The 24,165-nt window shown below is 34.0% G+C and overlaps 2 protein-coding genes across 4 annotated transcripts in view; both read left to right on the plus strand.

Moving 5' to 3' along the window:
* LOC119600036 (protein dead ringer) overlaps positions 1-5,232 on the plus strand; it is a 64,493-nt gene extending 59,261 nt beyond the window's left edge. For 2 of the 3 annotated variants that reach the window (XM_037950038.1, XM_037950039.1), the window contains 4 exons: positions 2,277-2,424; positions 2,499-2,992; positions 3,091-3,734; positions 3,897-5,232. In XM_037950038.1, coding sequence (XP_037805966.1) covers positions 2,277-2,424; positions 2,499-2,992; positions 3,091-3,734; positions 3,897-4,369 — 1,759 coding nt within the window. In that variant the 3' untranslated portion in view covers positions 4,370-5,232. The remainder of the gene's footprint in view (positions 1-2,276; positions 2,425-2,498; positions 2,993-3,090; positions 3,735-3,896) is intronic. The other variant, XM_037950040.1, reaches the window with a different exon arrangement.
* A 3,860-nt stretch (positions 5,233-9,092) lies between these two features.
* Positions 9,093-13,670, plus strand: LOC119600052 (uncharacterized protein K02A2.6-like). The gene is made up of 3 exons (XM_037950073.1): positions 9,093-10,409; positions 10,473-13,170; positions 13,558-13,670. Exons 1-3 carry the CDS (start codon positions 9,093-9,095, stop codon positions 13,668-13,670), a joined length of 4,128 nt encoding a protein of 1,375 aa, XP_037806001.1.
* Positions 13,671-24,165: the final 10,495 nt, after the last annotated feature.

Below are 24,165 nucleotides of genomic sequence, written 5' to 3' on the forward strand. Positions count from 1 at the left end.
TACCTTTCAAGACTTTTTTATCTAGACACTTTTACCACAAACAATAGAAATGTACAAAAGAACGAACAAAAATCAACTTAATAAACAAACAAATGAACGTTTATTATTTAGTTATTTGAAAAATTGTATTCGATTTTAGAAAAATATTTGTTGTTTTTGCTAAAGCTATTAATTGCATCTGTGATTGCGTGTATGTGTGTGTATTTAAAATTGTGTGTCCACTTAAATATTACCAAGGGGCACCTGTATTATATTTTCATATTAATGTACATATGTTTTATTTGATTTCTCTAGCAAATATTTCTGAATTCTAGTTGACTATTATAAAACAAAATCTATAAAAAAGAAATGTATTACTCTTAGCATTTCATATTGACTTAAAATTGTGTTAATTGAATTACAAACTAGAATGCTAATGAAAATGCAATAATACAATGATATTTATTGCTTTAGCTATAAAGTTTCTTAGTTCAGTCTTCTGTATCAAAACTCCGTTGCCTGCAAATTATAAAACAACTTTTACATTTCCCCAAACAAATTATTGTTTGTATCAAAATTTGATAAAAATTATGTTTTCATCATTTCGAACTCGAATATAATAATTTATAATTTATATACATACCGTTATATACTATAAAACTGTCATAACTCAAAATAACGTCTTTTTAATCCAAATTACCTTTTTGAATTGTGTCAGTCTTCTTGCAAACGAGCGGCCAGTTTTTGCTTATTTTCTAGTTTGTATTTATGTATGTAACTTGCAATGAATGTTCGTAATCATGCTTATAATAATTAGCATCATGTCTCACATTGCACTGTGGTAAAAAGTTAAAAAAATTCAAATTATTCATATTATATATACTGGGAGACTGGGAAATAAAGAAATAAGTATGAAAAGGTTTAATTCTCAAACTGCAACGAGTTATAGTGAGGAGATATGAGATGTAATGTTTTTGGGAGTTGAACAGATTCTTAAATATCTAAATAAATATGAACAAATTCGAAATGTATACCATATTATTTGATTTGGTACCATTGTGCAGTATTTTGGTGTTAATATAAAAAGAGTTAAAGAAAAATCTTCCTTTTCAACTGTTATGTTTACTTGATAATTCACAGAAAGTGTAGTCATGAACAAACAACATTCTCACAAATATTAAAAAAAAACATACAAAAATAAATACACATGCATTACACAACCAGACACAAAGGATAATGATGCAAAAGGTACGTATCTACATACGTACTCATTGAACGAACAAATGAACCGACTAACAGACAGACAAACAGTAAAACAACATCTTAAGACTTAAATGAATCTTGGTTTTTTTGTTTTACAAATAACCATTATATGAATATATAAAGAAATTAAATACATAGTTTTAACGTACAACATACATACAGTCATGCATGCACACACACATGTAGATATGTTTATAGATACATTTCCATACACACAAATGCATACATAAATATGTACATACATTTATTGATTGAGTTCTTAAGTGTTTATTAAATTAAATGCAAAATATTGCATGTATGCGTTGATGAATTATAAACAAAAACCAAAAGCAAAGCAAATAATAAAATATTAACAAAAACAAAGAAAGAACCAACAACAAATTTACATACCTTCAATAATTGTATATGTCAGGACCGCCAAAGAATTCACTCATAGAATAATAATTTAATAAAATTTTTTTTTTGAACTAATTTCTTTAGTTTTAAAAATATATGTATGTATATCTATTGACCCTAGCCCCCTGGCGTAGGGAATCTTGTTTAAATATAAAAAACAAAATAAAAAAATATATAAAATTTCAAATCAATCCAAACATTTCATTTTATAAAAATATTTGAAGAATAAATTACTTTAAATATGCGACCAATGAAAGTAGAAAACATGTTAAAACTTCTCGACTTCTCCCGCTTGTTTATACACATTTGCTATGATCATTAACTTATAAAAAATGCAGAGATGAAAGATTTTTATTTGTGTTTGCAAAAAAAAAAAAACGCTACAGGTGGTATTTTATCAGGCATACGCACGTACCAATAGACTGACAATGATAAAAAATGCTTCTTGCATCAGACTTGTGCCGATTTGACAGTTTTTATAAACAAAATCTTTTAAATAATTTCCATTATTAATTTTCGATTAAATTTAAAAAAAAATATCTTAAAATATGCACTTTTATTAGTTAATTTAAAAAGTTTTTGCAGCTTAAAAATGTCCATTTGTTCATTTATGTTTTATTTTTAAATTTGAATTACAGATATATGAAATATTTGTATCCCTATGAATGTGAGAAGAAGAATTTAAGCACTCCAGCAGAACTACAAGCTGCTATTGATGGAAACCGTCGGGAAGGACGTCGTTCCAGTTATGGTCAATATGAAGCAATGCACAATCAAATGCAAATGGTTAGTATAAATAAAAGTACCTTTCAATACAAATTTTAGACTTTCCCACTCCTTCTCTCCCTCTCTTTGAACAGCCTCAAATGGCTCGCCAATCTTTGCCAGGCGGCATGCAACAGATGTCCCCATTAGCTTTGGTAACACATGCGGCTAACAATCAACAGGCTCAGGCTGCAGCAGCAGCTGCGGCTGCACACCACAGACTGATGGCACCCTCGTTTGGTCAAGTTCCGAATTTGGTAACACAGGAAATTGAGCAGCGTATGATCGAATATTTGAAGTTAATTCAAGTGAAAAAAGAACAAAATGCCATGAGCAACGGTTCGGGTCCTATGGGTCTTTCGCCTCACCATCAGCATCAACAGCAGTCTCAATTACAGCAACAACAGCAGCGTCAGAGATCCCAAAGTCCTGAGGGCAACCCAGGCATGAATGCTTTAGAAATGTCACGTGTGGCACTGTGGCAAATGTATCAAAACAATACATCACCACCAGCTTCTGTGAATACCTCACCACAAGGTGGCGGTGGTAGCGGAAATACAAACAGTGGCGGCAGTCATGATGCTCAACGGTAAGTTGAAAAGCTACAAATCCGCTGTCTTAGCAAAGACAACAATCACTAAAATGTTGAATTTATTTTCACCTTCAAAATTAAAAATTTCATTCTAGTAGCGAAGCCATAAACCTGTCGGATTCACCACCGAATCTCACCTCAATAAAACGTGAGCGAGAACGCGAACCCAGCCCGGAAATGAGTGAACATAATGATTTTCACCACCAACCTCCTCCAGCAAAACGTGCCGGATTTCCTGCCAGTTTTTACTTACCACCAGGCATGAGTGGCATGGCTGCTGCTGCCGCCGCTGCCAACTTCCATTACAAAGGTGGCCAGCACGATTCCGATGCTGAGGCGGACGAAGAAAACGATGACGATGAAGGCGACCATAATACAACAGCAAATTCCTCGCACGATGACCCAAATGAACGCCAGCATTTAAATGGCGGTTCACTCCGAGCACCACGACACCATGGCAGCAATAGCAGTGTACACAATGATAAGTCTGACGATTCAGCCATTGAAAATTCTCCCTCCACCTCAGCGGCATCGGCTGGCAATGGCCACATTTCCCCGGTATCCACTAAGAAAATTCACTTATCAAAACAGACACAACAACAACACCATGCTGCAACGGCGAACACTAACACCGGTGGCACACTCGCTGATAATATGACGACTGGTAAATCTACCTCGCTGGGTCCATTCGAGGCGTTGAACTTACTATCTGGAATGCAATTTCGTGTAACACGAAACGGTATGTGTTAGAATTTTATAACAAATCGTAAACTTTTAGTTGACGGATATTGCAAATTCGATATCGGAGAAGCAATCTTAAATATTTATTTATAAAAGATTACAATCCGCTATACATTCACTTTTTTATAATTTAAATTTTTATTATTTTTCCCCTCTACAGGTACCAATTCTAATGGCGAACAAGAGTTAATGGTTAACCTTGAATTAAACGGTATTAAATACTCTGGTGTACTTGTTGCAAACACATCAAATCTTGCAACAATATCAACTGAAACAACGACGTCGACATCCACAATGTCGGTAATCGGTGACAACAGCTTCAGTAACAACAAAAATGTCAACAATTCTAATAAAAGCGAGAAAAACATCACAAACTGTAGTCGTAAGAACGGCAGTCACTGCCACAGTCCCAAGGAAGACAAGGATTTAGTCGTTGCCATGGATGCAATGGAAGATACAAGTGCATTGACAATGCGTGATACAGAAACACCACCAAACACATCCATGATAACAACAAAAACAACACCATCAACAAATCAAACAAATGCTGTCATAGCAAATGGTCCCAACCCCAGTAGTAGCAGTAGCAATAGTAGCACTAATACACTCAAGGATGCCCTAATAACATCATAGAAACACACACACATAACCACACAAACACACGCTTGCAAATAGACAGACGTATGTATGTATATAATCAAGTTGTTGAATAGAGTTAAACAAGGACCTTGAATACATTGTGTTGCTGTGCTGTTAAAAAAAAGAGGAAACGAACAAAAATGAACTGTCGGAAGCATGTAAATGGAGAGATGGAAAAAAACTAAAATAAAATAATATAAAAGAAAAATACAACATTAACAAGCAGGTAAACAAGTGACTGACAAGAATCAAACATAATTTTAAACTTGGAAATTTATTTAAACTACTATAACTATAACGACATCAGCAACAGAAAACAATCGAAGAGTGCGAAGGATACTGCAACAAAAAATACCAACAAAGGAATATGAATAAATTCACAGAACCGCACACACACACATAAACATGTATGTACTTGCTTACGACACTTTACGCAAGTATCCAAGGACGAGCATAATGATCAAGAGGACTTGGTATGTCCAGTGGTATTTAACCTTAATGTTACATTTCAAAAAAGGACCAAAAACAACAAACGAAATGGACTTGTTGCCCTTAAGTGAAAAACACACATTCAACGTTTACAATGTATGTTTGTTCGTTTGATGATGATTCTGGATGGATTTTCTAACTAAATACAAACGCACACTCATACTCCTAAAAAGTCCTTAAGAGTAGACGACATATCAACTCTACTCAAATAAGTTTGTACCAAAGGAAAGTTAGAAAAATAATAAAACTAAAATTATATTAAAACCTCAAGAGCAACGACAGCAACAATAACAACTACTACTAGTAAAACTATACAGCATGATATGATTTTTAATTAAAACAAAAACAACAGAAAAATTACACAAAAATGAAAAAGGAAAAAAATACAAGGGATCCAAATCATCCATCCAGCCACTCATTTCCACTCCATTCACATGTCGTAAATACACATGTGTATGAAACCCATTGACACACAGGGACACACACCCACATATACTTTCAATGCTGCGATAGTATTGTTTGAGAATAAAAATTTTGTAAATATTTGTATTTGTTTGAAGGATCAAACAAAAATTGTATTTAAGTTTAAAAAACTCTAACCTTAATCTAACATTTTCAATTATTTCCATAATTAAGAATATAAAGAATTTACACAAGTTAAGCAAATAAAAACCGAAAAAACATTAAATTAAACTTTAAAATATAGCATAGACCGACTTTAAATCTATATAAATATATCCAATATAATACCTATATATGCGATAAACAAAAAACAAAATAAAAACATTTATAGTGTAATTAAGTTAGTATTAAATTAAAAATTTAATCTATATTAAACATTATTTAAATATTCTTATTATTATATAATAAAATAGATATATGTAAGTACACAACAACAAAAAAAGAATGAAACAACGGTAACAAAATTATATTTGTCTTAATTGTTTGAAAAAGAAAACACAAAGAAGAAAGAAAAAAATATATAAAATAAATACATAAATAAATAAATAAATATAGAATGTTGTATAAAATTCAAATAAAATTTCAAAGAAAACAAAATAAATAAATACATCCTTTGTAGATTATATACAAATTTATTTCTATGGTTAAATACAAAAAAATTTAAAACCGATATTATTCAACAACTTGGGATTATTTCGATCTGAAATTACTAATTTTGATTTTGGTAATAGGCTTTACTTCTATAATTGGTGCTAAGTTTGATTTTGTGTAAGTTGTTTTCTTGTCCAAGAATTTTTACGCCACTTAATGGATATTCTATGAGAAGTTGGTTAAAAATCTATAATTTTTGACTGGAATGGAATTATGAAACTGGATTTTCTGTTTTGGTAAACTAGGGTTTAGGCTTTTAAGGTCCAAACACATACAATATTTTGCGACGAACTGCGACCGACAGCTACGCAACGTAAAAAAAGAGATGCCCAATCGTTGCGCCGATAAAGTATGAAATAATAATTAAATATATTTTAATAATATAAAAAATTCAATATTTAATATAAAAAATATTTAATTTAAAAATGGTGTTTTTCACACGCACAAATCACAATTAAACAGAACAAAAAGGACAAACAATATTTTTGACAGTTTTCTTTTTGTTTTCATTTTCTCTTTCTCTTCTGTTTCGTACGCCAAAGATGAATATTTTTCAACTTTTGTACATCGTGCACAAGTTTGACGTTTTGATTGTGACCGCTCTCATTTAAACACATATAGTAAACCCGTGCTGTCAGTCGCAGTTCGTCGTAAAGAATTGTATGTGTTTGGACCTTTATTGTTGCTTTAAAAATCGAAGGGTTAAAATACATTTTCATTTCTACTTTAATTTTAGCATAAAATAAAGTGTTAAAAAAGGATTTTCTGTGTAATATTATACATATTATTCTCAGTTTCCTTTTTTTATAGCTAATATATAAAATTTCCAACTTAAATCTTGACAGAAAAGAGAAACTTTAGTCCCCTAAACTTTTAGTTCTAATATTTACAAGGGCCAAAGATTGGATTTTTTCAAATAGTCAAAGTTAAAATATTATTTACAAGGTTTATCAAGTTTCAAAATATTAACGGTAACATTAATTTCCGAAGTCGAATGCATCTATTTTATATAAAATTTGCATTATGCTTTGATATATTCTTTATAAAAATTGTTATTGTAATCTAGATATATACCCAGTTTGCTTTGCTACCCTTATATATCATATCCACTTATTTTAATTTTTCGTCTAACTTTTTTGTACTCTAGCTATTATGATTTTTCAGATATAAAAATTTTAGTTATTGAATTCATGTGACAGGTGTCACATTCACTAGTCTACCCATTATTTCCTAAATATTTATGTTGATAAGTAGCAAGGTTATTCGAATACATTTTAAGGATTCTAGGTGTTATGTAAACAGTTTTCTTGTCTTCCTTCCCAACAAAGGGTTTCTTGCCACAAAAATATTAAAAATTCCGTTGAAATAATCTTAAATATTTGTAAATAGGTGTCAGGCCTTCTTATTTATAAACATTTAATACACACAATAGTTAAAGGGCAATTAAGCCTTAAAACCCAATCATAAAACTGTGGTATTCATAAACAAATAATAAACCTATTTACATTAGGTTAGGTCGATAGGAGGATACAAGGATGTAAAATCCGAAGAAATACACCTAGGCCTGTTTTCTATCGAGCCTGTTGCCAATCAGTGTTCGTGAGCGATGTTATATTCGGAATAATATCACTCCCAAGATATTTGGATCTAATTTTGGGGAAGGCCTGACAATGGCAAAGAAAGTGCTCCAGAGTTTCACTGTCCTTTCTACAGCTCTACATTTGTCTGAATCTGAACGTCCAATTTTGCATAGCTGTGTCCGTAATCCTGTGTGTCCACTCAGAAGACCTACCATCATACTAACCTCGGACTTGCTCATTTTGAGGAGGCTTCTGGTCTTCCTCTCGTTAGGGTCGCCCCATAGGATCTTTGTGGTTTATCCTACCATTTCATTATTCTAATAGACCTTAATTCATCCCTCATATTTTTAATTCAGCCCTCATTGTGTCAAATAGTTTTGCGTACATCAGGTTAACTACCTAGAGCTTCCTTCCCTTTAAAGCTATTACATTCCCTCTTTTGTTGCCGACTACGCCCGGGTGGTCTGTTACCTATGTATATGATGTAAACCTTACCTCTGGGAGAGTTTTCGGTTAAAGCTTGCCTACTGGCTGTCAGTAAATATCTTAAACACTATTGGCGTCATATTCTAATAAAATTTACGCATTAAGTTTCTGCTCGGACTTCTGCCTGGAAGTTAGTGTTGTGATAAGGGAGTACATTAACTATAGCGCTGTTTTTTGTTGAACTTGGCAGCACTGTACAATTAATATAAAATATTTTCTGATTCGGTTTTCTTAATTTTATATTTTTGTTTAAAACAGATTATTGACAATAAAAACGAACTTTTAAGAAAAATAATATGTATGTATGTTTATTTAGTTCAGCGCTAATATTGGTGTAATTATTTTGTTAAACTTTCAACTGTTTTATCTGTTTTATCATCCATTAGAAGGCGTTAGTCGGCCTTCTAACATCACCATAACTGCAATAGACTGGAACCCCCAAGGGAACCAAAGAAGGGGACGCCCGGATCATACATGGAATAGACAGAATGATGCCAATGTAAACCGAAGTGACAAGAGTTGGGGAAAAGTGAAGGCGTTGGCACAAAATAGAGCCATGTTTATCTGCAGTCAAAATACCGATTTTGGACGACATTTTTGATAGATCGAAAACTGGTGAATATATTTCAAATCTGACATAGAATATTAAATCTGAACTTAATATAACTCTTGTTTGTAGTGTTAAGTTACATCTGCAAATACGATACTATGAGCACGATAGAGAAGTGAAACGTAGTGCTCGTCGAGACAAAAGATGTTGGCTAGACGAAATCAGTAGGGACGCACAGATCGCAGCGGGAAAATACTTAGTGGTTGTTGTGTATTTGACACTGAATTGGCGATTATTTTATTTTATACATTGACAACATTATTTTGCATTCATTCATTTTTTTCTTATGTTCATTTTCATTCATGTTAATTCTTGTTTTATCATTCTACTTTTAACTTTTGAATAAAACGTACTTTAGTTTGTTTTTGTTGTAACCAAGACTTTATATTTAAAAAGTGGTGTCAGAAGTGGGATTCTAAATGCGAATTCCACAGTGACCATGAATCCTGAACAAATTGAACCGTTGACGAATGTGATTGCAGATGCTATCCGGCAGGCAGTACAACAGGCAACACAGGCGGTATTGAACAGTGTCCCACATCAACAAATTTCTACGAATCCAAAGCCACCACCATTTTCTTTCTCGGAGTATAGATCTACAGACGAAATTACAGTATGTGATTATTTTACCAGACTCGAATGGGCTTTAAAATTAAGCAAGATTCCTGAAGAAGAATACGCGAATTATGCCAGAGTGAATATTGGTGCCGAATTGAATAACGCTTTGAAAGTGCTGATGAGCCCACGATCTCCTGATAACGCTACATACAGTGAGTTAAAGAACGCATTGATATCACATTTCGATGCTGAGAAGAATAAGTACGCAGAAAGCATTAAGTTCCGACGAACGTTGCAGGAAAATGGTGAAACGATGGCAAATTTTGCTTTGAGGCTTAAACAGGCAACATCATTCTGTGAGTACGCGGAATTCCTTGACAGAATGTTGATTGAACAATTTTTAGTGGGATTGAAATCACAACCCATTTGTGATGAGATCATTGCGAGGAAACCTTCTATGTTTAGAGAGGCATACGAAATTGCTCACGCTTTGGAATCATCTCATCAGACGACAACTGACATGAAAACATCAGTAACATTACCCCAATCTGCTGACCTCACGAATAAAGTAGGTACTTTTTCACAACGAAGGAACGAGAGAAAGCACGCCCCTAATATGAGACAAGGTGACAATCGTATCAAGAGAGATACTAATGAACAGAAGGGGTCGAATACGGTTTGTTATGGTTGTGGTGGCCAGCATCAAAGGAAAGGATCTAAATTTTTGAATGCTACGTGTTATAGTTGTGGAAAGACAGGCCACATTTCTAGAGTGTGTAATTCGAAAACATCTCAACTGACCGAGGAGCCCGAAACTGAAATAGACTTCGTGGAGAGTATTCATAAATTAAATGACGTGAAAACATGTAAGAGAATGATAAGTACAACTATAAATGGTACCGCCATCCAAATGGAATTGGACACCGGTGCTCCATGCGGAATGATAAGCAAGATTGAATATCAGCAAATTAAAGCTACTGGTCGTCTGCGGAGGACGGATAGAAATTTTTGCAGCTACACGGGTCACAAGATACAATGCTTGGGTCGGGCACCAGTGAACGTCAAGGTGGGTGCAACAACTCGCAGACTTAATGTTTATGTAGTTGATGGCAAATTCGACTCCCTGTTTGGAAGGGAGTGGATTTCACAGTTTACGGAGGAAATCGATTTTAGGAAACTATTTTCGACATCGGATCAGGTAAATACTATAAAAGTAGCCACGCCATCATTGACTTCTACTCAGAATGAAACTCTTCAGCAGATTTTGAATTCATATGACGATGTCTTTGGCGAAACAGCAGGTAAATTAGTCGGACCACCCATAAAATGCCATTTTAAACCTGATATTACACCGGTATTCTCAAAAGCGAGGGAAATACCAATTGCACTGCGTGAATCCTATGCTGCCGAAATCGATTCCAAAATAGCATCAGGTTTTTATGAACGCGTTGAATTCTCGGAATGGGCATCGACCACACATGTCGTCACCAGGAAGAACGGTAAGATTAGAATCACGGGCAATTATAAACCCACACTGAATCCGAGGATAATTATAGACGAATACCCAATTCCCCGTGCTGAACATCTGTTTAACAAAATGAGTGGGGCCAAAATTTTCTGTCATCTTGACATTACTGATGCGTATTCCCACTTACCAATAGATAGAGAATTTAGTCACGCCTTGACACTTAATACGCCAACACATGGACTCATTCGTCCTACCAGGGCCGTATACGGTGCGGCAAATATCCCTGCCATATGGCAGCGACGAATGGAAACGGTGTTACAGGGCGTTGCGAATGTATGTAATTTTTTTGATGACATGTTAATTTACGCTGTCGATTTTGATGCTATGCTTCTTGCCCTTCAGACAACACTAGACCGACTGCGGGAACAAGGACTGCGCCTTAACCGTAGTAAATGTGTATTTGCGGCTCCCGCTGTTGAGTTTCTTGGACACAAAATTGATTCTAACGGCATTCATAAATCGGATAAACATATTGAGGCGGTTAGAGATGCACCCAAACCCACGAATGTAGAGGAGCTTCAACTGTTTTTGGGCAAGGCTACGTATTACAGTGCATTTATCCCAAACTTGTCCACTAGAGATCGGCCGCTCCGAGATGTACTTTTGAATGAAGAATTTAAAAAAGCTTTAATATCACCTCAAGTGCTTATGCCGTATGATCCGAGCCTACCTCTTGTTTTGGCTACGGATGCTAGCAAAACTGGCCTAGGTGCTGTTTTGTCACAGCGAGTTGCCAACAAACTGGAAAGACCAGTGGCGTATGCAAGCCGCACTTTAACACCCACGGAACAGAAGTACCCCCAAATGGATAAAGAGGCCCTGGCCATCGTTTGGGCTGTCCAGAAGTTTTTCTTGTACTTGTATGCACGACATTGGACTTTAGTCACCGACCACAAGCCTTTGTCCCAGATATTACACCCTCACAAATCGTTACCAGTATTATGCATCAGCAGGATGTCAAATTATGCAGATTTTTTATCAAATTTTGATTTTGATATTGAATTTAGAAATACCAAGGCCAATATTAATGCGGATTATTGTTCTAGAGCAATCCGCAACGACACAATATTACAAATCCAGACTCATGATCCCAATACAACACCAAATTGGGATTACGATGGCTTCGATAATTTTATGATCAACCAGATAAGACAACTTCCCGTAAGAAACCAATTAGTTGTTCGTGAGACATCTAAAGATGAGCACTTGGGACATATTTTACGCTTACTTGAAGAAGGAAAGAATTTGAAACAATATGGATTCAGAGAACCTGAAACTAATTACAAACTCACTACTGGCTGCCTTACTTATGATCACAGAGTTGTAATTCCCGACAGCCTTCGTGGACGAATACTGGACGACCTGCATACTGCGCACCTGGGTGTCGTTAAGATGAAAGGACTGGCGAGATCATTTGTGTATTGGCCTGGCATCGATGCTGATATAGAGAACATTGCTCGAAAATGTGCTGACTGCGCTCGTAATGCCCACAACCCAGCCAAGTTTCGCCAACACCACTGGGAATATCCCAAAGGACCCTGGGAGCGTATCCATGTTGACTACGCCGGTCCTTTTGAAGGCGCAATGTTGCTAATAATTACTGATGCTTTCAGTAAGTGGGTCGAGGTGAAGATTACTAACTCAGTCAGCACTGCAGCGACGGTAAATGTGCTTGATGAGCTTTTTGCTGCTTACGGGGTTCCCGTTACCATTGTTTCTGACAACGGAACTTGCTTTACTTCCGCCGAATTCAGAAATTATCTCGGCATTGTTGGTGTTAAGTATCACAAACGAACAGCTCCTTACCATCCATCAAGCAACGGACAGGTGGAAAGATACGTGCAGACCGTTAAGGATGCCTTAAAGAATATGGGCACAACCAGACGCACTCTTCAGGAAAACCTCAATGAATTTCTCAGACAATATCGAAAAGCCCCACACTCAACAACGGGTCAGTCCCCTTCACAATTGTTTTTAGGCCGTACTATTCGTACTCGATTGGATCTCGTCTACCCTACCGACATTCCAACCTCAGTTATGGAAAAGCAATACATGCAATTCACACCAACGTATAGAACAATTGATAAAGGCGCAAGGGTACAGTTTTTGTCTGGAAATCCACGAATGGAAAAGTGGTTGTTTGGCACTATATTAACACGCTTAGGTGACTTGCATTACGAAGTGGACTATAAAGGTAAACGTGTTAAACGTCATATAGACCAAATAAGGAATACTGGTGTTCCTGATGAAGGCGATGTTACTAGCAGAACAACACCCAAGACACAAACCAGCATTCAAGATCCAGGTATTAGAAGATTTTCCTCTATTCAAATGTCACCACAAGGCAGGAGTGAAGTGTCTGGAAGCGACTTGAACTACTTCACACCAACCCAACTCAGCTCATATTCAAGAACAACAACAACGGAAGGAAGTGAGTGCCATACTGGTAGTGAACTAGCCAACCAAAGTCCAGGAAAGGAAGTTCAGCCAATCCAACCAAAATTAGAAGCAGCAACTACACATGATGGGAACCCTGGATCCTCTTCATCGCAGCGGTCTAATATTCCAGTACGCAGGTCGACAAGGATCAGAAAAAGGCGCCTTATTTATTCTCCGTAGGTGCCAATGATGAAGGGGAAGAATTGTTGTGTATTTGACACTGAATTGGCGATTATTTTATTTTATACATTGACAACATTATTTTGCATTCATTCATTTTTTTCTTATGTTCATTTTCATTCATGTTAATTCTTGTTTTATCATTCTACTTTTAACTTTTGAATAAAACGTACTTTAGTTTGTTTTTGTTGTAACCAAGACTTTATATTTAAAAGTGGTCATGCAGCATCACAAAGGCCCTTAAGAGATGCGGCCGGTGAACATGCGACAACAGAAGATGGCCACATATCGTCTCAACATGTCCCAACATAGTTGAGATCGCGGGTTCAACTGACAGTCTTAAGATAAACAAATCTCCAGATGTTGACGAAATCTCTGGTGAGCTTTTGAAGCCTGATCCATAAGTATACGAGTGCCGGGATAATACAGCCAATCATTCGGTCATTCTAGGAAAACGAAAATCCGACCTTACGGACAATAATAACTGGCGTAGGAATTACCTTGCTATGCGTTATTAATAAGGTAATTGCACAATAAATTGCCAAAAGAATTTCCGATAGGATAATGACAACGTTAAGGCAGGAACAGACTGGATTCTGACCTCACAAGTCCACCATCGACCATATGAACAGCATAAGTGTTATTGTGGAACATTCGAAGTGATGTGGAGTGCACGTCAAACATTTGGCCGCCTAACATCCATTTGGAAATCACCCTCTCTATCATTTCGGTTGTAAAACTTGGAACGCTGATACTCGTGATATGCTTAAAATGCAAGTATTCGTAAATTGTTGTCTTCGTAAAATCCTACGTGTGTTTTGGCCGAGAACCATATCAAACTATACGCTCTGGCGTAAAACTGGCCAACAAACCCCATCCTTCTAACATCACCAGAACTGCAATAGACTGGAACCCCCACGGGAACCAAAGAAGGGGACGCCCAGCTCATACATGGAATAGACAGAATGAGGCCGAGGTAAACCGAAGTGACAAGAGTTGGGGAAAAGTGAAGGCGTTGGCACAAAATAGAGCCATGTGCTAAAATTTCGTTAAGACCCTATGCTCCTTGTAGGAACGACAGGAACTTATATATTATAAGGCCTTGGGGGCATAACGAAATATCTATTTCAAAAATATATTAATGTATATATTCCATAGTTCCACAATGTGAGTGTTGCTGTAATAGAAGGTGTAAGGTGCCCAATAAAACGTGAGCTATTAGGTGTGGTCTGTTTTCGATCCACTTCGTTTTCTTAGCCACTTTATGATAACGGTAAAATTATTGACGTGAGAGGTATGGAGACACAGCGTTGCATTGTATTACAAAGATTGTGCAAAAACATTCCAAATCCATAAAATATGTAATGTTTCATAATGAAACAATATGTTTGATTTTCAACTAACGACTAGTGAATAAAATACGAACATGTGTAAAATTAACAAAAATATGTACATGATTGAAGATTAGATCTTACTGTAGGTCAATAAATGCTAATAATAAAATAAAAAATTAAAATTGTGCCTGCCAAATCGAGATGTGTTTCTTTTAAAGCTATGAGTATTCCTCGGCTTGAACTACAGGCTGCTGTATGCTGGGAACAATTTTGAAAGAGCATTCCATTAAGGTATCTCGAATTATTTGCTGGAGTATTTCCACTACAGTAATAAAATGGATTGGCTCAAAAAGTGGTCAATACAAACCTTTTGTTGCCCATAGAAAAACGAAGATTCTTGATACTACAAGCCCAGCAGATTTTGAAGCTACAATATGTAAAATATCATTCACCTTAGAAATATGTGATCTAGTTGCCAAGCGGTTTAGTGAAGTATTTGATGTTGCCCAAAATCCAATAGATTTGCTCAAAAGGCCAAGACAAATTCAATATTTTTGAAGTTGTCTAAATTAAAGGCATTAACTTTTTGTTATATAGTATTAACAGCTTTAGAACCTTGTTCTTTTTGTGACCAGAAGAATCAAAATACTGCCTTATTCATAAACTTTTATAAAAGGTTTATAGAACAAATTTTGAATTTGATTTATAAACCTTTGATAAAAGTTTATGAATAAGACTCATAATGTTTTGGCTGCCTTCGGCGGTAAGATATGTCTCGTTATCCATCACACTTTTGTACTTATATGGGAATTTAATTTCTAGAAAGCTCGTGTAACCGGTATTTAATGACCTTTTGTTTCAGACCTATTACTTAAGATTTTAATCTGGACCGAACTTTGGAACCTTCATAATTATATTTCCGTCCTGATCAGCATTTTTACTCAATAAATTTTTTTACTAAGGCAAGGATTTTCATGCAGTATAAAATAGGAAAATATGCACTAAAAATGTGAAAAATATGCACCAAAAAATATTTCCTTGTGAAATTTATATGTTATCACCAGGGAAACCAAAATATGCAAATGCATGTTTTTTGTGGTGCGTCGTATGGACTCATGGATAAGATATTTACACGTTTCAGACCAATTTAAGAATTTTGGCATCGATTTGTTAGAGCATATTTTTGCATATTTTACGCATAAGTGCATAATTTTGCATGATTTGACTTTTTTAGCATATTTAAGGCATATTTTCGAGTTTTTAGAGCATATTTTACTCTTTTAGTGCATATTTTGATGTTTTCGCTTTTTTCAAAACTTTATTTAAAAAAAAAATAAAATTTTATTTTTTTTATTTTTAATTTTTTAGCCTATTTTACAATTTTGAAAAAAAATTTCGTTTGTAGAACTTAAAAACTGCAAAAAATACATTACTCTCATGAAAACCAATGTTATATTTTTTTGTTCAATAGAGCATTACATTTTAAATCAGACATAAAACCGATTACTTTTGATTTCATGAGACCAATCCATTTTTATAGTTTAAAAAACTAATTATTGGAATTTATGACAACACCGATTAAAATGTCAGTTTAGAAGCTATGAATACAATTGGAAGAAATGTGTCAAACTTTGTCGTTTGAAATATGTTTTTTGGGGTCCAAATGGTTTCATGTTATTTATTGGTTATCTGAACGTAAAAAGGAATTATATTAAACTAGTTCTTCAAACTATGAGAGAATCAATTATAAAAAATCTTGTAGGATGAAATATGATACTAGACATTTATTATTTCATTACAATTTCTGTCTTTTTGAGCTCTTCAATGCTAAAAAATAATAAAAAAATTTTTTTTTAGAGCATATTTTTTAAATTTTAAGAGTATATTTTGAGTTTTTTACGGCATATTTAAAGCGCTTAAAACTCTTTTTTAGAGCATGTTTTCGGTTTCCCTGGTTATCACTAAATTTTCTTTTATCGTATAAAGTAATGTACCAAGTATACAGAATCACCATCTCGAGAATGACAATAATTATGAAACCTAAGGAACACCTTTAAATAATATACATATGGACAATTTCGTGTCAAGCGAACAAACTCAAAACATCGATTTAGATGAAATTTGCACCATGGTAAGCACTATTGGATAGTAGGACACAAATTTTCAGCTTTATTTGCCAAGAACTGCCGGTTTTTTCAAATAAGTGTAACTTTTCACCTGTTGGTCCCATTTTAATCTTGTTTTCCAAAATATGGATTAAAATATGGCGATATCATACGAGACAAAAAAAGCGGAAGTGTTTTTTGTTTTGATTTCTTAACTAAACTATGGGATGTATTTTTCATTCGTAATCCATAATTTTTCAATAAAAAATTAATATAATTTTATAATGAACATTTTTCAATATCGTACGTGACACATCGTATGTGACAGATTTTTTCTCCTGAATTTTTTTTTAGGTTATAAATTATATATTTTGGAAATACATATATGCATACGCACACTTCAACAAATACAAAATATACATACATATTTAAGCAATTTATAGGTAAAAATAAAAAACAGGAGTTATATGGCGACTAGGGTCAAATATGGACCGATTCTCATAGAATTTAGGGGTGGGATTTTTATTCATATAAAAATTATTTGTACCAAATTTTATCATAATCATGTTTTTCTGAAATTAAACTTTGAATGAAACTGGGGTCAAATGAGGTTCAATAGTTATGAAAATCGGCATAATGCTATACGCACAATTGGGACGAACGACCAATTTCGTTTTGTACGACTAATTCGTCCACAAAAATCTGTTGCCTAAATTCGTCGTTTGAAACACAATCAAGTTTTATTTACTGCGAATTGTTATTTCCAATTGACTGTATTTTTACACCACATCTTATAGGACAATTACACGTAATTTTTTATTTATGTATGTATTTTACAAAAATTGAGGCAAATTATTGTATAATTTTCAAATAAATGTTTGTTTACATATTTCAAGGGGTGACCGTATTACGTAACCAAAAATATTTAATTGAAAAATTTGTCGTTCCTCCCAATTGTGCGTATAGCATAATGGTTTAGGTTTATATACATTTTATATCTACCGATTTTGAAGGGATAGTATTGTAATTAATAGAATTATGAGCTAAAAAGTGTTATTTGCGGATCCTTTTGTATGGTGGCGAGGTGTAAAAATAGACCGAATTCAAAAATTTTCAACAGTCGTGCAAGAAAAGAGCATATACCAAATTGTGTTGAATTATCTTGAAAAATGCAAAAGTTATAAGGGTTTAACTTTTTCAGTCAAGGCTTACCTTTTCATGGAATTTCCCATATATAACTTGTACAATGACAAATTTTTGGACTTTTAACTTTCTTGGTCTTCTTAATGTAGCATTCTAAAGTTTAAAATCTGAAAAAATCGAGTAGATTTCGATCGAAATCTCGAAATTACTTAATTTCGTTTGGTTTGAATGAGCTGTTACACAGAAATATATTTATAATGACATTAAAAAATCGAAATTAAACGTAAATATATACATATATTTTTCATAATAAGTTCTATATGTAAAACTGAATGTATGTTTATTTGTTTGAGGGTTTGTTTGAAGTCTATAGACTGCAACCGGATGGGCCGATTTACCTAAAATTTTCATTCTGTATGAAGCTATGATTAAATATGGAAAAATGGAAATAACAGTTCTGTATGCTAAACTAATATTTGCGTCAAATTTTGTATGGATATCGTTATTTGAAAAGGTGACTTTATATGGGAGCTATGACCAAATATGAACCGATTCAGATGTTTTTCTTTATATGAATTCTATCTATTAACATACAACTTTATTTTGTAAAATTAATACATTTATTTTCCGCGAAGTATAGAAGGTTTATGTATGGACCGATTCTGCCAATTTTCAATAGGAATCAAGCTTTCGTAAAGAAATAAATGTTTGGTAATTTTCATACAATTGTATTGAATATTTTTTGTGCAAATAGCATAAAGAATGTGTAAAATAAGCTTACTTTTTTCGGAGTTTTTTGAAATTTTTATTCATAACTTTTCACAGTACTTGTACAATAGGGATATAACCATTGACATTCTTTACAAATATGCAAGTTGGCATATCATAGTCGATTAGACATTATTATTTTTTCGCGGTTGGTTAAAAAGTTCATGCACCAAATGTCTGTCCGTCTGTTTTTATAATCAGTTTTTTGAAGGCTAGAAAATTAATTTAAATATGCTTTTAATTTAAATATGCTTTTAAGTTGTTTAAAACCCGTAAAATCGGTCCATAAGAATCGGAGATATGGTCAAAACAAATATGATCAACAAATAATTTTTTGTGGACTTTTTGATTTAGGGATGTAAAATAGTATATTTGCGAAAAATCAAAAAGTTCGGAGATATAGGCAATGATGAGTCGCGATGTGATAAAAATATACTTCTAGGTAGAAATGTCCATATATAAATATTTTAATTTTGAAATTAAAAAAAATTGGTTTATATTAGAAATTGGGGTTGGTACGTGATGTTTTTAATTTCAAATGGCCAAAAAAAATAATTTTCAATAATTATACAACATTGGCCATCTCGTGGTGGTATGCCAAAAATTTCGCCAAATTAGTTATATCCCTATTGTACAATAGTGAATGTTTTGGGAGAATATCATTGATTTCCATTGCTCGTTTTAACGTGAACTTGTTTTAGCTAAATCGACTCGGAAATTTCATAAGGACTTTGTTGGGTCTCAGGTGAATATTTCTCACGTAATGACAAACATATGTATGTATGTATGTATGTATGTATGTATGTATGTATGTATGTATGTATGTATGTATGTATGTATGTATGTATGTATGTATGTATGTATGTATGTATGTATGTATGTATGTATGTATGTATGTATGTATGTATGTATGTATGTATGTATGTATGTATGTATGTATGTATGTATGTATGTATGTATGTATGTATGTATGTATGTATGTATGTATGTATGTATGTATGTATGTATGTATGTATGTATGTATGTATGTATGTATGTATGTATGTATGTATGTATGTATGTATGTATGTATGTATGTATGTATGTATGTATGTATGTATGTATGTATGTATGTATGTATGTATGTATGTATGTATGTATGTATGTATGTATGTATGTATGTATGTATGTATGTATGTATGTATGTATATACCCCCTATCACCACTGATGGTGGTGGAGGTTATAATTAAATAAAAACAGGTTAAGCGACTGATTTCTAATGTATGTTATGTAAAAGACGGAAACATTTCTATCGGAATGGTTAACCATACATCACTATTATAGGGAGGGCATTAAAAAGTATACAAATCGGCTTTAACTGTTTGTCCGTCTATGTAAATCTTGCGATCAAATTACAGGTGTGAAATCATTCGATAAAATTTTTGCAAAAAATCCTACTACTGATAAAAATTAATATTTATGAATAAAGAAAATCTAAAACAAGTAAGAAGTTTATATTCGCCTTTGCCGAATAGTGTATTTGAAAAATATTAAATTTATAAAATTTCAATTTATTTCATTTTACCGACTATCATTACCAGGGCAAGGATTTGTATGCAAATGCATGTTTGTAGTCAGTTACTCAAATTGCATATTTATAACATTTTTATAGCATATTTTGCATATTTTTTAATTTTTCGAACACAAATTGTGTTTTTTTGTATTACATACACATTTTTACAATTAAAAAAAATATTAACAAAAAATTTAAATTTAAAAGAATTAAAAAAATTGTAAACAGTAAAGAAATAGCTATCTAAACTAAATTTTTGCTAAGATCAATGGTGGAAAGTTACACTCATTTGAAAAAACCCTGTATGACCAAAATGTTCAATTTGACTCCCTCAACCTCCGGCAGTTCTTGACCGATGTGCATGGCCTACTATCCAATAGTACTAACCTTGGTGCAAATTTTTGAGTTGGGTCACTTGACACGAAATTGCCCATATTATTTATAGATGTTCCTTAGGCTTTATAATTATTATACGAGATCGTGATTCTGTTAAATTGTTATTAGGGTACATAAAGCGATACTTCTATCATCAAGAACCTTTATGTATATTTGTTATCAAAAACTTAAGTTCTAAATATTTAAAATAAAAATGTAATTAAATCCTATAAAAGTAAAATTAATAAATTTCACAAGAAAATAATTTTTGGTGCATATTTTCCACATTTTCAGAGCATATTTTATCATTTTATAGTGCATGTTATAAGCGCAGACGGACATTGCTTAATCGACTCCGCTATCTATAAGGATTCAGAATATATATACTTTATAGGGTCGGAAAATTATATTATGGAAATTACAAACGAAATGACAAACTTATATGTATATACCCTTCTCACGAAGGTGAATTGTATAATTAGAATATCTAAGAAAATATAACAGCTAGAGTACTCAATTCTTTCAGAGACACGTTAGTATCAACTTGAATATTATTGAAAAACAAGTAAGAGTTCTATATTCGGCTGTGCCGAATCTAATATACCCTTCACCATGATGTGTTAAAAACAGTCAGTACGAATTTTATTACAAAAAATCAAAAAATACTAATTGTAAAAAGTCTCCTATTATGGGTTCCCACTTAATCCGGGCTCTACATGCATAATTTAATACTTCTAGGTTCAATATTATAGAAAATTCAAAAAGTACCCTTTGGGGAACGAAAAAGTACCCTTTTAAAGGTTCTCACATAATCCGGGATCTACATGCAATTTCATGCTTCTGGGTTCAATATTATAGAAATTTCAAAAAGTAACTTTTGAAGAATGGAAAAAGGTTTTCACATAATCTGGGCTCTTCATACTTAATTACATGTAGTTCCGACATCGGCAGAGCGTAAAATTTTCTTGTCTCACTACACCACTTCAGTTTTTGTTTTTGCATTCTTTGCACTGAAAGAAAAGTTTGTAAAATTTTTTAGTGTTGTATAGTGTACTACTTAACAGTGTACTCTATATAAAATGACAAAAAAACGTTACATTTTTTATTTTGTATGAATATATGTTAGAAAAAACTGAAGCATGAACTATTATTATTGCGCATTGCCATCGGCAACGCATTTATTTGCAATTTACGATATAAGGTAAACCTTAATATTTACTCCGTGCTGTTAAAACTAAATAAATAATAGAAGATTTTTTGAAATTTTAAAAATAATAGATTGTTAAGTGTATAAAAATATCCTCCAAGATGTTTGCACTCAAATGGATGGTCTATATGTCAATTAAGTGAAAATATTATCAGGACATTGACTAAAATCGGCTTATATTTCTGTAAATAACATAGTAGCGGATATTACATTTGTTTGGGAGTTTATGTCGATAATTAAACTTTTTTTAAATTTCTTTTATTTATCACATTTACTCAGAAAAAATAAAATTCGAAAAACAGGAACTTATATTCATGTTTAACATCAGATATTTCTCTGTGTGTATCTCAATCAAAAAACTTCAAAATTAGGAGAATGACGAACAAACGTGTGAATGAGGGGAAACCAGAGAGCTCTTAAGGTGGGTCTTCGCGTATGTCTGTTCTAGGTTCAATATTATAGAAAATTCAAAAAGTGCCTTTTAAAGACTGAAAAAGTGCCAAAAAGTCCAATTTATACGTTCTCACTTAATCCGAGCTCTATATGCTTAATTTCATATTTCTAGGTTCAATATTAGAAATTTCAAAAGCTACCTTTTGAAGAACGAAAAAGTACCAAAAAGTCCCCTTTTATGGGTTCCCACATAATCCAGGCTCTACATAATTAATTTCATGTTTCTAGGTTCAATATTATAGAAATTTCAAAAAGTACCTTTTGTAGAACGGAAAAGTACCAAAAAGTCCCTTTTTCTGGCCTAATCCGGGCTCTACATTCTTAATTTCATGTTTCTAGGTTCAATATTATAGAAAAATCAAAAAGTACCTTTTGTAGACTCGGGGTAGTTTTCCCGTTTTTCCTACCGAGTGCGTCCCCGGGTGGCGGATAGGTGGTGGTGATTGACAATCTGTCCTCCCTCAGTTTTAGTTTGACTCAAGCTGAGGGAGGGCAGATTGTCCACCATCTGGGAATATTATATTCCCCGCGGACCAAAAAACTGGAAAAAAACAACATGGAAAATAAAAAGATGAAAGTTACGGTGCAGGGCCTAAATAACTCAGTACCGGCGGCAAGTTTTGATCCATTCGTGAGTCACGTGTCAGCGTCATCCTGAAATCGTGAGCACAATACTACTACGGAGGGTGGTACATTGGCCTCCGTGGCGGACATTGCGTCAAGTGTACAGCATGCCATTGGCAAAAACATAGGGGTAAAAGAGAAGGATGTACTCGGAGAGAACTCTAAGCTACCTCAGCCTTTAAATATAGGTGAGGGTTCCGACTCTGAATCCTCAGATGATAATAACAACACCATTATAGCAAATCCCAAAAAGGATGAAGTAGAGCAAATGGTGAAACAGGTGAGTGATAGCATAGCTAAACTACCTTTTGCTTTTTTTTAAGAAAAGACTATCTGGAGCTTAGAGGAGGAAGTTGAAGAAGATGCTTCAGGAAATCATAGTTAGTCAATCCAATGACACTCCAAAGGAAAAATCGGACTCTCTCACAAGATCTGAGGTCTCCCGAAGAGTTGACAACTGAGAATAACCCTAAGAAGAAAAAGAGCTCCCCGTCTTTTAATACACAGTCGAAGCCAAGCCATACTTTACTCAAAGAAACCCCAGGTCAGAATCTGAGAGTAAGGGTGACATCGCCAAGATAGATACTCCGAAGACGACCACGTCGGCGAAATCAACCTCGAACGTACGGGTATCTCAAAAGAAGCCCCGAAAAGCGAGGAAAGAGAGGCTAGACAGTGGAAAAGGAATGAGCCACCATCTTACGCCAAAGTTGCCAGAAGAAGACACCGGGACGATCTCTGCTATGCAGTTTACGATGCCGGTAATCCGACAGGCAAAATTCCAATAGACCAACAGAATAAGGTAGAACATCTGGTGAACAATAAGATAGTGGACCACGCAATCGCTTCAAAGGGCAAACAACCAATAGAGAGCGTGAGCTGCGAGTTCAGCATGGGCGTGATGTTGATGAGGTTGGCATCCCACCAATGTGTTAGCACCCTTAAGAACTTGGTGGAAAGTATCCCTCCTCCCTGTGACGGCACTAAGTTAAGACTGGCGAAGATAAGCGAGCTTTCGGTGCTCTTAAAGTCCACTGTCTACATAAAAGGATGGGGCAGTAAACTAGCTAATGAACGTACACTGGAAATTCTTGGTGGTCAAAATGCTGAGCTGGCCGTGGAAAAATGGGATGTCTTTTATAGGAAAGTAGAACCTGAGGGAACTTTATTTGTAATTGGTATCGACCAGAAATCTATGGCTAGTCTTGCCAAGAATAAAGGTAGGGCTTACTTCGCCTCTAAAGC

This window comes from Lucilia sericata, unplaced genomic scaffold (genome assembly GCF_015586225.1).
Source record: "Lucilia sericata isolate MDLA Ls3-8-SP2 unplaced genomic scaffold, ASM1558622v1 Contig000101F_arrow, whole genome shotgun sequence".
In the NCBI taxonomy this organism is placed as follows: Eukaryota; Metazoa; Arthropoda; class Insecta; order Diptera; family Calliphoridae; genus Lucilia; species Lucilia sericata.